Here is a 12,094-nt window from a genome sequence, read left to right on the forward strand (position 1 = left end):
AGCTCGACATGAAAAATTCTTTACGAAACGACTGTAGTATCCGGCCAACCCCAGGAATGCCCGCACGTCTTTCATCATCTCGGGGGTAGGCCATCCCTGAATAACAGCAACCTTTTCCCGAGATGGCCTCACACCCTTTGCCGAGACGACATGGCCCAGATACTCAATCTGGGAGCGAAATAGGTGGCATTTCTGGGGTTTTACCTTCAACCTGTACTTTTGCAACCGGCCGAGCACCTGTCCCAACCGCTTCAAGTGGTCCTCAAATGTGGCAGCATAGACGATGATATCGTCCAGGTAGATCAACGTGGCCTCAAAATTGAGATCTCCCAGACACCGCTCCATCAACCGCTGAAAGGTTCCCGGGGCGTTGGCCAGTCCAAACGGCATTCGATTGAACTCAAATAGTCCCATGGGCAGTATGAACGCCGTCTTGGCCCTATCTTCTTCTGACATGGGCACTTGCCAGTACCCACTGGCCAGGTCTAGAGTCGAAAAATACGTCACCTTTCCCAAGGCAGACAAGGATTCATCTATGCAGGGCAGTGGGTATGAGTCTTTAATAGTGCAAGCATTCAGCTTTCGATAATCCACACAGAATCATAATGTACCATCTTTTTTATGGACCAACACAATGGGGGCCACCCAGGGGCTTTGGCTTTCCCGTATCACCCCCTTTCGCAACATTTGGGCCAACAAAGTTTTCACCTCTTGATAGAGTTGTGGAGGAATCTGTCTGTATCGTTTTCGGATGGGGGCCGCCCCTGCCGTGGGGATTTCATGAGTGATGGCAGTGGTACACCCAAAATCTTCCTCAAGACTAGCAAATACCTCATGGTACTGACAAGCAATGTTTTTATCTGTTAGAGCTGGGCTGGAGTTAACCCAGAGAGCTCGGCCCGCATCTGTTCCAGGATGTTTCGACCCTTCTCCTGAGCCAAGACTTCGGTGGCCTGTAGAGTTCGAATCGTTACTTCCCAAGGATTCTCGGATTGTACTCCCAATTGAACTGCAGGAGCCGGCAGCACTTCTTCTAAAGGCCTTACTAGCTTGGCCAGTTCGGTCGGCGCTTTCAGGACGATGTCTCAGTCTTCGAGGTTGACGCAGCGCACCAGGACGGTCCCTTTTTTGCACTGTAGTCAGGGAACGGGCCACCAGTATGCCAGGAGGCAAGCGCTCCGAGTAGCATGGCTCCACCTGCATCTCCACGCCCTCCAAGGGTATCGAGGCTCGAATTGGCAGGGCCATCACAGTCTGCCCGGGAGGCAGCACAAGCAGGGGAGCCGCTGTTGCAATGACTTTGCCCAGAGCCTCGCCTTCCTGGCAGTCCTGATGTACCCGCGCTTCTCGCACCAACTGCTGGAATATCTGTCCCTGGGTCGTGCGAGAACCCCACTGCTTCAGGATCTTACGCGTAGGATCATCGAGGAGCAGGTTGCCGAACTCCCGTAGTATGTTCATGCCTAGGATGACTGGATGCTGCTTATCAGTTTCTCCTTGAGTCAGTACCATCCCTCTGCGACCAAGGGATTTACCGCACAACGTCACCTGTACCCACACCACCCTGGCAACCGGTAGTTGATTGGCAGCTACTAATCTGATCATGGGCCCCCACTGGGGTCTCGCTGCCTCAGGGAAATTTTGTTGAAAATATGTTGCGGGCATCGTGGTTACTTGTGACCCCGTGTCCACCAGGCACCGGACGGCCCGGCCCTCCACTTCTGCCCAAACCACTGGACATCTTGCGACCAAATCATTGGGACTTCCACCACCCCTAGTTGTGGTATTTGGCTCCGAGTGGCATCCCCCCAGCCCGGAGCCCTCTAGTTTAACGGCCGCCGGGGTGGGTATTTCCCACGCCGCGGACACTCTCGGGCGAAGTGGCCTGGTTCTCCGCACTCATAACACTGGGCCTGCGCAGACCGCCCGCCCCGCGGGGAGCGGGACCCCCTGGGGCCGGGATTAAAACTAGGCCGTCCAGTCCCGGACTCGGTCCTTCTCTTCACTTCAGCCAACTCGCCCTTGATGTTCCTCAACTCTTGTTTCATCTCTTCCACCCATTGAGGCTCCTCGACTGCGTTCACGGAAGCCTCCACACTCCGGACCTTCCCCACGGGGACCGCCATCCCCTGCTCTCGAGCGCGTGCTTGACTTCCCACCTCTGAATAGTCTATATGGGGATTCATTCTGATCTGCTCCCGTAATGCCTGTTTTATTAACGGGTCTCGCAGTCCAGTCACCAGTAGGTCACGTAGGGTAATGTCAATAGGTCCTACCCCTACTCCATCCTTTCTTTCAATAGCCGTATGCAATTCTTGGAGGACATGGCAGGCACGGTACTGCATAGGGAATGGGCCTCGGACTGCGGAGCCCCTATGGCAAAGTTGGGAGAAAACACCGTGTAGTGCCAATTCCCTCCTCCCACTACTCCCCCAGGTGATGTTTATGTGGGACGCCCAGCTGACCAACAGGAAGGAAGAGGAAGGGGCATCCGGCTACACCCACAAGGGTTAAACCCAGTCGCCGGGGTCTGTATCTTCCTCATTCTCGCCGGCTGACCCCCTTGGAAGCAGTTGGTGTAGCTGTCGTCCCAGACTTCCCGACAACCATGTCTGAAACCATGATCGCGGCCCTGCGGCAGAGAGCAGCACAGGAAGGTGAGCAATGGGTTATAGACCTCCTATCTGGCCTGGATGCTTACCCTCCTGTGCCCTCTCGCGACCCCCTAGCCCACCCTCAGGCCTCCCCATCGTCCCTGGTGCTCCATCCTCTCCCATCCTGTTTTCGGGTCACACGGGGAGTTCCTCCAGATCTTCCTCTGCCCCCTCCACGGAACTGCCAGTCCTCCCCCCCTCGGCCGAGTACTTGCCTCCGTCCAGCGCCGAGACGGCGGGCGGTTCATCTTCCCCCGCCGCGCCGGGGCCCACGATCTCGGCCTCCGGCGCCCCTATCGCCGGCGGTGCAGCGTTTCCACAGGGTAGACGCTCGGCGCGCTCCTCCCGCCCTCCCGAGCGCCTGCGTGTCAGCGGGGAGCCGGCGCTTCCAAGTCGCCGCTCTCCTTCTGCCGCCCCACGCATCGCACCGGGGGGAGCGGCGGGGTCGCCGCCGTGCGCCGCTGCCGGCCGCGCAGTAGCCAGTCGCCAGGCCCGGGCGCGCCCGGCTCCCTCCTCCACCGCCGCGCGGGCTCCGGTCACTTCCAGTCCCCGGCTCGCACGTGCAGCGGAGGCCCCGCCCACTTCCGCTGCACAGGCCCGCCCCGTCACCCAGAGCGAAGTGTGAGCCTGGGAAACCCCGCCCACTACCGGCCCGCAGGCCCGCGCTGCTGTCCAGAGTGCAGCGTGGGCCAGGGAAGCACGACGCACCTCCACGCCCATACACACAGGCCGCGCCATCAGGCCCCTTTTCCCCGGCCCACCATCTTATGCCCCACTCCTCCAGGCCCGAGCATCCACCCTGGTTGGCACAGCGCGCCGGCGGCAACCCACTCATCCCACCCGGCGTGGCGCAGCCCAGGTCGTGGCTCACGACCCCCTCAGCCAACTCCCCTAGGCATCAGGTCCCGCTCACCCAGCCCCCACCCCAGCACAGGCCACTAGACACCCACGACTCACCCTGTAACGCCCCCCCGCGAACGTGGCTACAACGTCCGCATCGGGGGCCGCAGGGTCAAGCCGCACATCCGCCAACGCGGTTGCGGAGCACCACGACTGGTCCAGGGTGACAGACCGTCGCGCCCCGCAACCGATGCAGTACGTATCAAGCACGCACACGGTCACACGCAACAGGAACACCCCAATAATAAACGGTGCCCCGCCAACTCCCCCAGACACTCAGTCTCAAATCGGTTACAGTCCTACGCCCTCCCAAGCCCCCTCTGTCACACCCCACACGTCCCGCCCCCCGCTTCAGCGCCATCACGCCCCCACACCCCCAGTCGCGTACCACGACCAGCGCAACGCCCCCCCCTTAGCACCGAAAGAACCGCCATCAACACATTCCCTAACCACGACAGTCGCAGGCATATACGCCGCAGACCGTCCCCATCCTCCTCCGAAGACTCCCAAAACCACGTTCGCCGCCCCTCTAACTCCCAATATTCCCCCCGGCGATGCAGACGCAGCATACATAGGTACCACCACAGGTCCCGGTCCGCCAGGTGGCGTTCACCGTCCACCTCAGGCTGCTCCGACAGTTCCGGGAGCCACGATAGGCAGTACCGTAGAAGATGGCGGTCGTCCAGAGGACGCATCGCCGGGGCCGGAGCGACACCATCCGCAGTAGCCGCTCAGGCACACGACGAGCCCCTGCTGTCATGTGCCCCATCCTCAGCTGCCGGCAGGGGATACCCACCCTCATCTCCCCGGGCCACCGGCCAACATCAACAATCCGCTGCAACGGGAGCCCAGACATACGGCTGCCTACAACCAGGGGCTGCGTCAGTGGCTACCTGCCAGGGAACCCCATCTCCACCTCCCTGGGCTTCCTGCACACAACAAGTTGCCGCGACGACGGGAGTCGGAGTCCCTCTACCACCGGTAGACACTCGGCTTGCGTTAGACAGCGGTAAGTGTTCCGAACTCAGTGAGCACCACGCCATACACATCGCAGGAGAAGGCGAATTAACTTCCACCATCAGGGCGCTAGTCCACCAGCTGACTCGCCCTGCCGGATCAACCGACGCAAGGACAACCCAATCAGCTAGCCTTCACAAAGACGCTTTTTTCTGCGGTATTAGCCCCCTAGGTACACACGTAGATCTAGAGATAAAACAGAAAATATGGAATAACGATTACGTGGATATATGGTCGCTATTATTGGCAGACCAACAGTCCGTAGATAAGGAGAGGAGGTCAGGGTACGAAAGAAACAGACCAAAAGTAGCCCAAACAATGAACAACTGGCTCCAGGCCTTCGCAGTCCTAGGCTGCATTATGGGTCAGAAACACCCGGAACGCTGTTCCGAGCTATTCATCTACCAGGATCTAGTATATAATTCATATAAGTCTCACGGCGGTTCAACTTGGAAGCGGTACGACGAAGAATTCCGCAGGCGGCTGGCCATGCAACCAAACCTCGGCTGGGGCGTAAAAGCGATGGACGTTTGGCTAAGACTTATGCTATCCCAAAAACAGCCCCCCTTTGCGTCGTCGGCCACTAATTACCCAGCCACCGCAGGCCAAAACTCAGTGGTCGTACAGAGACCAGGGGCCTGCTTGCTGTACAACGAGGGGTACTGCCGCTTCCACGGGGCCTGTAAATATAAGCACGACTGCTCCGCCTGCGGAGGCGGACACCCTGCAGCAAGATGTACACGCCAAGCACCTACAAGGCATAACCCCGGTGAACGTAACCGCAATGGCCCCCTGGCTAAGCCTGTACCCCGATAGAGAGGCAGCGCAGCACCTTGATCACGGTTTCAAATTTGGTTTCTTTATCCCTTTTAATTTTAGTCGCGCTCCAACATCGGCGAATAACCTGAAATCCGCTCGCGAATTCCCCGAGATTTTACGGCAAAAAATCGAGAAGGAAGTAGAACTAGGCAGGATGACGGGCCCATTTACATCGCTGCCATTCAAAAATTTCAGAATCTCACCCCTAGGCATCGTCTCCAAAAAAGAACAGGGAAAATATCGGTTAATACATCACCTCTCATACCCCAAAGGCAACTCGGTTAACGGCGCAATACTCCCGGAAGAATCATCCGTAACCTATGCTTCATTTGACAGGGCAGTCGAACTCGTGCGATCAGCTGGGCCGGGTGCCCTGCTGGCAAAATCGGACATAGAGTCAGCATTCCGCCTACTACCCATTCACCCCGAGTGCTTCCACCTTTTAGGTTGTAAGGTGGACCAGCTCTTTCACTTTGACAGGTGCCTACCGATGGGCTTCTCCATCTCCTGTCACTATTTCGAGCTTTTCAGTACCTTCCTGGACTGGGTAGTACGTTACGAAACCGGCAGCAATTCCACGATTTCCTGTTCGTCGGACCAAAAGACTCCAAACTTTGCTCCTTCCTCCTCCAAAAATTTAAGTTCCTAACCAGTCATTTCGGCGTACCGCTCTCTACTGAAAAAACAGTCGGCCCGTGCAATGTGCTGCCTTTCCTCGGCATCGAAATAGATACCTACGCAATGGTTTTTAGATTGCCAGAGGACAAATTGCAAAGAACTCGGCAAACGGTAGAAGATTTCTACGTCGTTAAAAAAGTCACCCTCCATCAGATGCAGTCCCTGCTAGGATTACTCAATTTCGCTTGCCGTGTAATGCTGGCGGGCAGAGGCTTTTCACGCCGTTTATCGCTGGCAACGGAAGGCATCTCCCAGCCAGGCCATAGAATCAGGCTCATTTGTACACCGATGGAAGACTTGCTAGTCTGGAAAACATTCCTAAATTCCTACAACGGACATACCTGCGTCATGGCTCGAGAAATGCTAAGCAAAGACTTAGGACTAGCAGCAGGAGGAACTCTCAGAGACGGTTTTGTGGCAATCTACCAAGACCAGTGGTGCAAAGGCAGCTGAACTGCACTATGGATCACAGCCGGCTGGGGCCGCGACCCAGCCCTGCTAGAAGTCTTCGCAATAGTTGCAGCAGTCGAGCTCTGGGGCGCACAACTAGAGAACAGAAATATCAGATTCTTAACCAAACACCCCGGCAGAGCAAAGAGCTTAAACAGCATGTCTTCTGCATCCCCACCTTTACTCGCTCTCCTGCGCCGCCTAGCATTACTATGGTTAAAACACAACGTCTGGTGTCGCGCCACCGTAACGTCGGCGCCGGGTCGATGATAACCTTGTTAACTCTTTGTTATTTTCCAATTGGCAGGCCTTCAAAGCTCTCCTACCCAACGCGCAACCATTGGGCGTCCAGTGTCCAGCACTCTTTTTGGACACAGTAGCCAATCAATGATGCCATTGATCTGCGCATCGGTTACTCCAGCCACCTGGCAGGGTTACGGTAAGGCGTGGCACGAGTGGCGCTCTTTAATTAACAGAAGACCGGTCGATAAGTGCGATCGGGCAAGATGCGAGGTACTGGTCGACCTCTTGAATCTGCTCAGACAAAGAGGCACATCAGGAACGTCTGCGCAGCGGCGCCTTTTTCTTCCAGCTAATGGAGTGGGCGGACGTGACAAAATATTTTTCCATCAGACAACCCGTTAAAGGCTGGAAGAGACTCCAACCTAGTCAGGAGTGTCACCGCCCCATTTCTTTTCCATGATATAATCGCAATTTCCCCATCGGTGTGCAAGTCCCAATACGGGTCATTCCTATTATCAACCACGTTCGCCATCGCCTTTTTCGGAGCGCTTCGTATTAGAGAGCTCATGCCGCGGTCTAAAACTTCGTCAGAAGGCGGCCTAATCAACGAAGACCTCGTCGTATGCAGCGACGCACTGCGCATTAGGGTGCGCAAATACAAATGCGACCCCGCCGGTAGAGGGACGTGGGTCCTCGTTAAGTTGGAGGTTGGTTCCGTATGCCCACTTGGCATAGTCAGACGTTACACGGCAGTAAGACACGCAAGTAGATTCTTTTTGTCACATACAGACGAGTCCCCCCTCACTAAATACCAGTTCCACACGATTTTCAATCGGTCTCTTGAGGCAGTTGGCGTCGACGCGTCGGAATACGGCACACATTCCTTCCGAATAGGGGCCGCTACCGAAGCAGCTAAGGCCGGGATTCCACAGGCCGAAGTGCAGCGATTGGGTCGATGGAAATCCGCATGCTTCGCCAGATACATAAGGCCCGACTTGCTCAATTAACATATCATGTCTCTTTCAGGCGTCCAAAAAACAGTAGTTTGGGTGGTCGGACACTCGTACATCCACTGGGCTAAGAAAAGGGCCGAACATCGGCCGGGCGGCGTGAATTTAAGCTTCCGGAACGTAGAGATCAACTGGAGAGGGATAAGAGGGCTGCAATGGCAAAAGATCTTCCCAGAAGTAGTCGGCATTGCTAAGAGGGCTAAAGCGCCAGTGATACTAGTCCTGCACGCCGGCGGGAACGACCTGGGTAAACGGAGATTTGTCGAGCTCAGTTCAACGATGACGGCTGACCGAGCGTTTTTCTATCTGCTACCGGATATGACATTGGTATGGTCGGAGATAGTGCCACGAGCTGTCTGGCACGGAGCCAAGGACCCAAAAGCCTTAGAATGTTCAAGAAGAAAGGTCAACCTGAGAGTGGCAAGATTCGTAAAGGGAAAATATGGCATCGTAGTTCGCCACCACCAACTGGAAGGCGACAACTCAGGGTTACTAAGGTCCGATGGCATTCACCTCGCGGACATCGGGCTCGACATATTTTTGTCAGGTCTGCTGGACGGAATCGAACAGGCCCTGATGCTGATGGGTGGGGGTCGGAGTCACGTGTAGGTAGTACACCTGATCCTCCATGGCGAATTTGAGGGAGGGGCAAAGGTTTGTAGCCGCTCATTGGCTGCCCGCCTGTCCGTCGCGGACTGGGCCCCCGGCGGTGAGCACGTTGCGAGATGTAATTGCCCCTCCCCGCTTATCAAATTAATAAACTGTGACCGACCTGTTTCAACCCATCTAGGCCTGTTTTTGCGTTGTCAATTCGGGATTGGTGGGATGGGGGAAGGCACCGTTTACGGCACACGGGTCTCCGCAGTCTTCATATACTGGGTGATAGTCTCCCCCTCTCCCTGCATTCGACTGAACAACCTGGTCCTTAATTCTCCCACATTAGTTGGGTCCCCATGGGTCTGTTCTACTATCTGCAAAACTTTATCAAAGGTGTTGCGGTGTCCCGGGGGCCTCAACATCACTGACCTCCGAACCTCCCCGTCTAATGCCATGAGAGCTACTTCGGCTTCCAGGTCAGGAGTCATTGGGTGCATCCGAAAGAGTCCCCGCATCCGCTCTGTCCAGCTCCATAACATAGTATTGGAGCCGGAAAACCTAGGCAGGTTGTTCAGCATAGCCCTGTGACGTCCGTCCGCGAATCTGGGCTGCAATAGGGACAGCACCCAGAGAAACCCCGAGACCATTAACCCCTATACAGGGATCTGGAATTGTAGCAAGGTCCAGGGGTTGCTGTCTCGAGGAGCAGTGGACCAGAGCAGAACGGTCGCCAAGGGAAAAAGGCAGGGAACCAAAAACGTAGGCAGAAATCAGGAGAGCAGCGGAGGTACCGAATCGGCAGGCAGTGGCAGAGGAGACAGTCCAGGCCAAAGTCACAAAACGGGAGAGTGGCAAAGGTACAAAAACGGCAGGCAGTAGCAGAATCGAATATCCAGGCCAAGGTCACAAACCAGGAGAGTAGTAGAGGTACAAAATTGTCAGGCAGTAGAGGGGTCCGAAATCCAGGCTGAGGTCAGAGTCAAACAATAGCAAATCACACCGTAGCACACAGGGGAACCAAGAATATATCCGGCGGCTTGCAAGACCAGTCCCAAGGTATTTGAGGGATCAGGTCATCCCTCACAGGTTCCCGGACTGATTATGTCATCAGGACCGCCCCCAGGACCAGGCCAGATGGTGATGCACCAACCCCTTCATGACTGACAGAGGAGCGGAGCCTGCGTCCACCAGATGCCTGCACAGGAGCCCCTTCTCTGCCGCCGCCATCACTCGGGGTGAACCACGGCGCCTCCCAGTGGCCGAGGCAGGAACAGCAGGCCCCGAGTCAGACGGCGACGTGACAGTCCGGGGCCTCCTTGTGGCCGAGGTCGGGACAGCAGGCCCCGAGTCTGACGGCGATGTGACAGTCCGGCGCCTCCTAGTGGCCGAGGCCGGGACAGCAGGCCCCGAGTCTGACGGCGACGTGACAAGCCCCCAATGAAATGTTGGAACGGGGGCCCTCATTATCTGTAGAGATCACAGCCCTGCCCTGGTCTGGGGCACCATTGACCGCGCTCGGAGACTGCATCCTGCCGACTACACCAAATGTAGGTAACAGCAGGTTCACAGGATGCAGTGACGAGACACGAGACTGAGTGTTGTTTTGGAAAGTATCGTTTATGAACTGGAGCCACTGGGGCTATACTGAACAACCAAAAAGGAGTAACACTAATTGTCCTCGCAGGGACTCAACAACAATAACAACACATTTCTTTTAACGAGAATGCGACTAACCCGGCAAGGCCAGATATTATGGGGCCACGAAACGGCCAACCACGGGTCCTTATTTCCCAAAGTCAACTTATCCTTCCTGACGTCCTCGGTGTCGCTGGAGTGGCTGATAGAATCGTAGAGTTGGAAGGGACCTCCTGGGCCATCTGGTCCAACCCCCTGCTCAAAGCAGGATTCGCTAAATCATCCCAGTCAGATGTCTGTCCAGCCTCTGTTTGAAGACTTCCATTGAAGGAGAACTCACCACTTCTCGTGGCAGCTTGTTCCACTCATTGATCACTCTAACTGTCAAAAAGTTTTTTCTAAAATCTAATCTGTGTCTCCTCCCATTCAGTTTCATCCCATTGCTTCTAGTCTTTCCTTGTGCAAATGAGAATAAAGTTGATCCTTCTACACTGTGACAGCCCTTTAGATATTTGTAGACAGCTATTAAGTCTCCTCTCAGTCTTCTCTTTTGCAAACTAAACAATCCCAAATCCTGCAACCTTTCCTCATAAGACAGGGTTTGCAGACCGGTCACCATTCTGGTTGCTCTTTTCTGAACTTGCTCCAGTTTGTTGATGTCTTTTTTAAAATGTGGTGCCCAAAACTGGACACAATATTCCAGATGAGGTCTGACCAAAGAGGAGTAGAGGGAAATAATGACTTCACGTGATCTAGACTGTATGCTTCTGTTAATACATCCTAGAATTGCATTTGCCTTTTTTGCTGCTGCATCACACTGTTGACTCATATTCAGTCTGTGATCTATTAGTATACCCAAGTCTTTTTCACATGTGCTGTTGCTTAGCCCTATTCCTCCCATTCTGTATATGCTTTTTACATTTTTATTGCCCAGATGTAGTACTTTGCATTTTTCCCTGTGAAAAACCATTCTGTTAGTTGCTGCCCACTTCTCCAGTTTATTTACATCTTTTTGAATCCTCTCTCTCTCTTCTCTAGTATTAGCTATCCCTCCTAGCTTTGTGTCATCAGCAAATTTAATCAGTTTACCCTCAATTCCTTCATCTAAATCGTTGATAAAGATGTTGAACAATACAGGGCCCAGGACAGAGCCCTGTGGTACCCCACTTGAGACATTCTTCCAACTGGATGTGCAGCCATTTACGACCACTCTTTGGGTCCGATCACTAAGCCAGTTATGAATCCACCTAACAGTTGCCTTGTCCATTCCATACTTAGTCATTTTTTCAATAAGGATTGTATGAGATACTTTGTCAAATGCTTTGCTGAAGTCAAGATATACTATATCTACAGCATTTACTTGATCCACCCAATCAGTGATTCCGTCATAGAAGAAAATTAAGTTAGTCTGACATGACTTATTAGTTACAAACCCATGCTGACTCTGCTTAATCACTTCATTCTTATCCAGGTATTGACATACATGTTGTTTAATAATTTGTTCAAAGATCTTTCCTGGTATAGAAGTCAGACTCACCGGCCTATAGTTGCCTGGGTCCACCTTCTTCCCCTTTTTGAAGATAGGAACAACATTTGCTCTTCTCCAGTCTTCTAGGACTTCTCCTGTTCTCCAAGAATTTTCAAAGATTATGGAGAGGGGTTCAAAAATTTCTTCTGCCATCTCCTTCAGTGCTCTGGGGTGTAATTCATCTGGGCCTGGAGACTTGAATTCATTTAGGTTAGCTAAGTGTTACCTCACTATCTTTCTGTTTATAGATATCCTGGATTCTTCTATTCCCTTAATAGGACAGTGAAGAACAGTTGATGTTACATTTCCTTTCTGAGAGAGAACAGATGCAAAATAGGAATTTAAAAGTTCGGCCTTCTCAACATCCTGTCTTACCATTTCATCATTTTCATCCTGTAAAAATCCTATAGCATCTTTGACTTTTCTTTTACTTTTGACATATCCCCAAAATTCTTTATTATTGCTTTTGACATCTCTTGCAAGCCTCAATTCATTGTCAGCTTTAGATAATCTGATTTGTGCCCTGCAGGTTCTGCAGACAGCATTATATTCTTCTTTAGATA

General features: G+C 53.6%; 1 protein-coding gene across 1 annotated transcript in view; it reads left to right on the forward strand.

Annotated features, from left to right (window-relative positions):
* The first annotated feature begins 2,593 nt into the window (after window positions 1-2,593).
* The window catches only part of BCL2L14 (BCL2 like 14), a 76,079-nt gene continuing 66,578 nt past the window's right edge, over window positions 2,594-12,094 (forward strand). Inside the window, exon 1 of the mRNA XM_073544060.1 lies at window positions 2,594-2,657. Within this exon, the coding sequence (XP_073400161.1) occupies window positions 2,609-2,657 (49 nt within the window). The 5' untranslated portion in view covers window positions 2,594-2,608. The remainder of the gene's footprint in view (window positions 2,658-12,094) is intronic.

The sequence above is a fragment of the Dendrobates tinctorius genome, unplaced genomic scaffold (genome assembly GCF_039654945.1).
Source record: "Dendrobates tinctorius isolate UK_male_01 unplaced genomic scaffold, ASM3965494v1 ptg000136l, whole genome shotgun sequence".
Classification (NCBI taxonomy): Eukaryota; Metazoa; Chordata; class Amphibia; order Anura; family Dendrobatidae; genus Dendrobates; species Dendrobates tinctorius.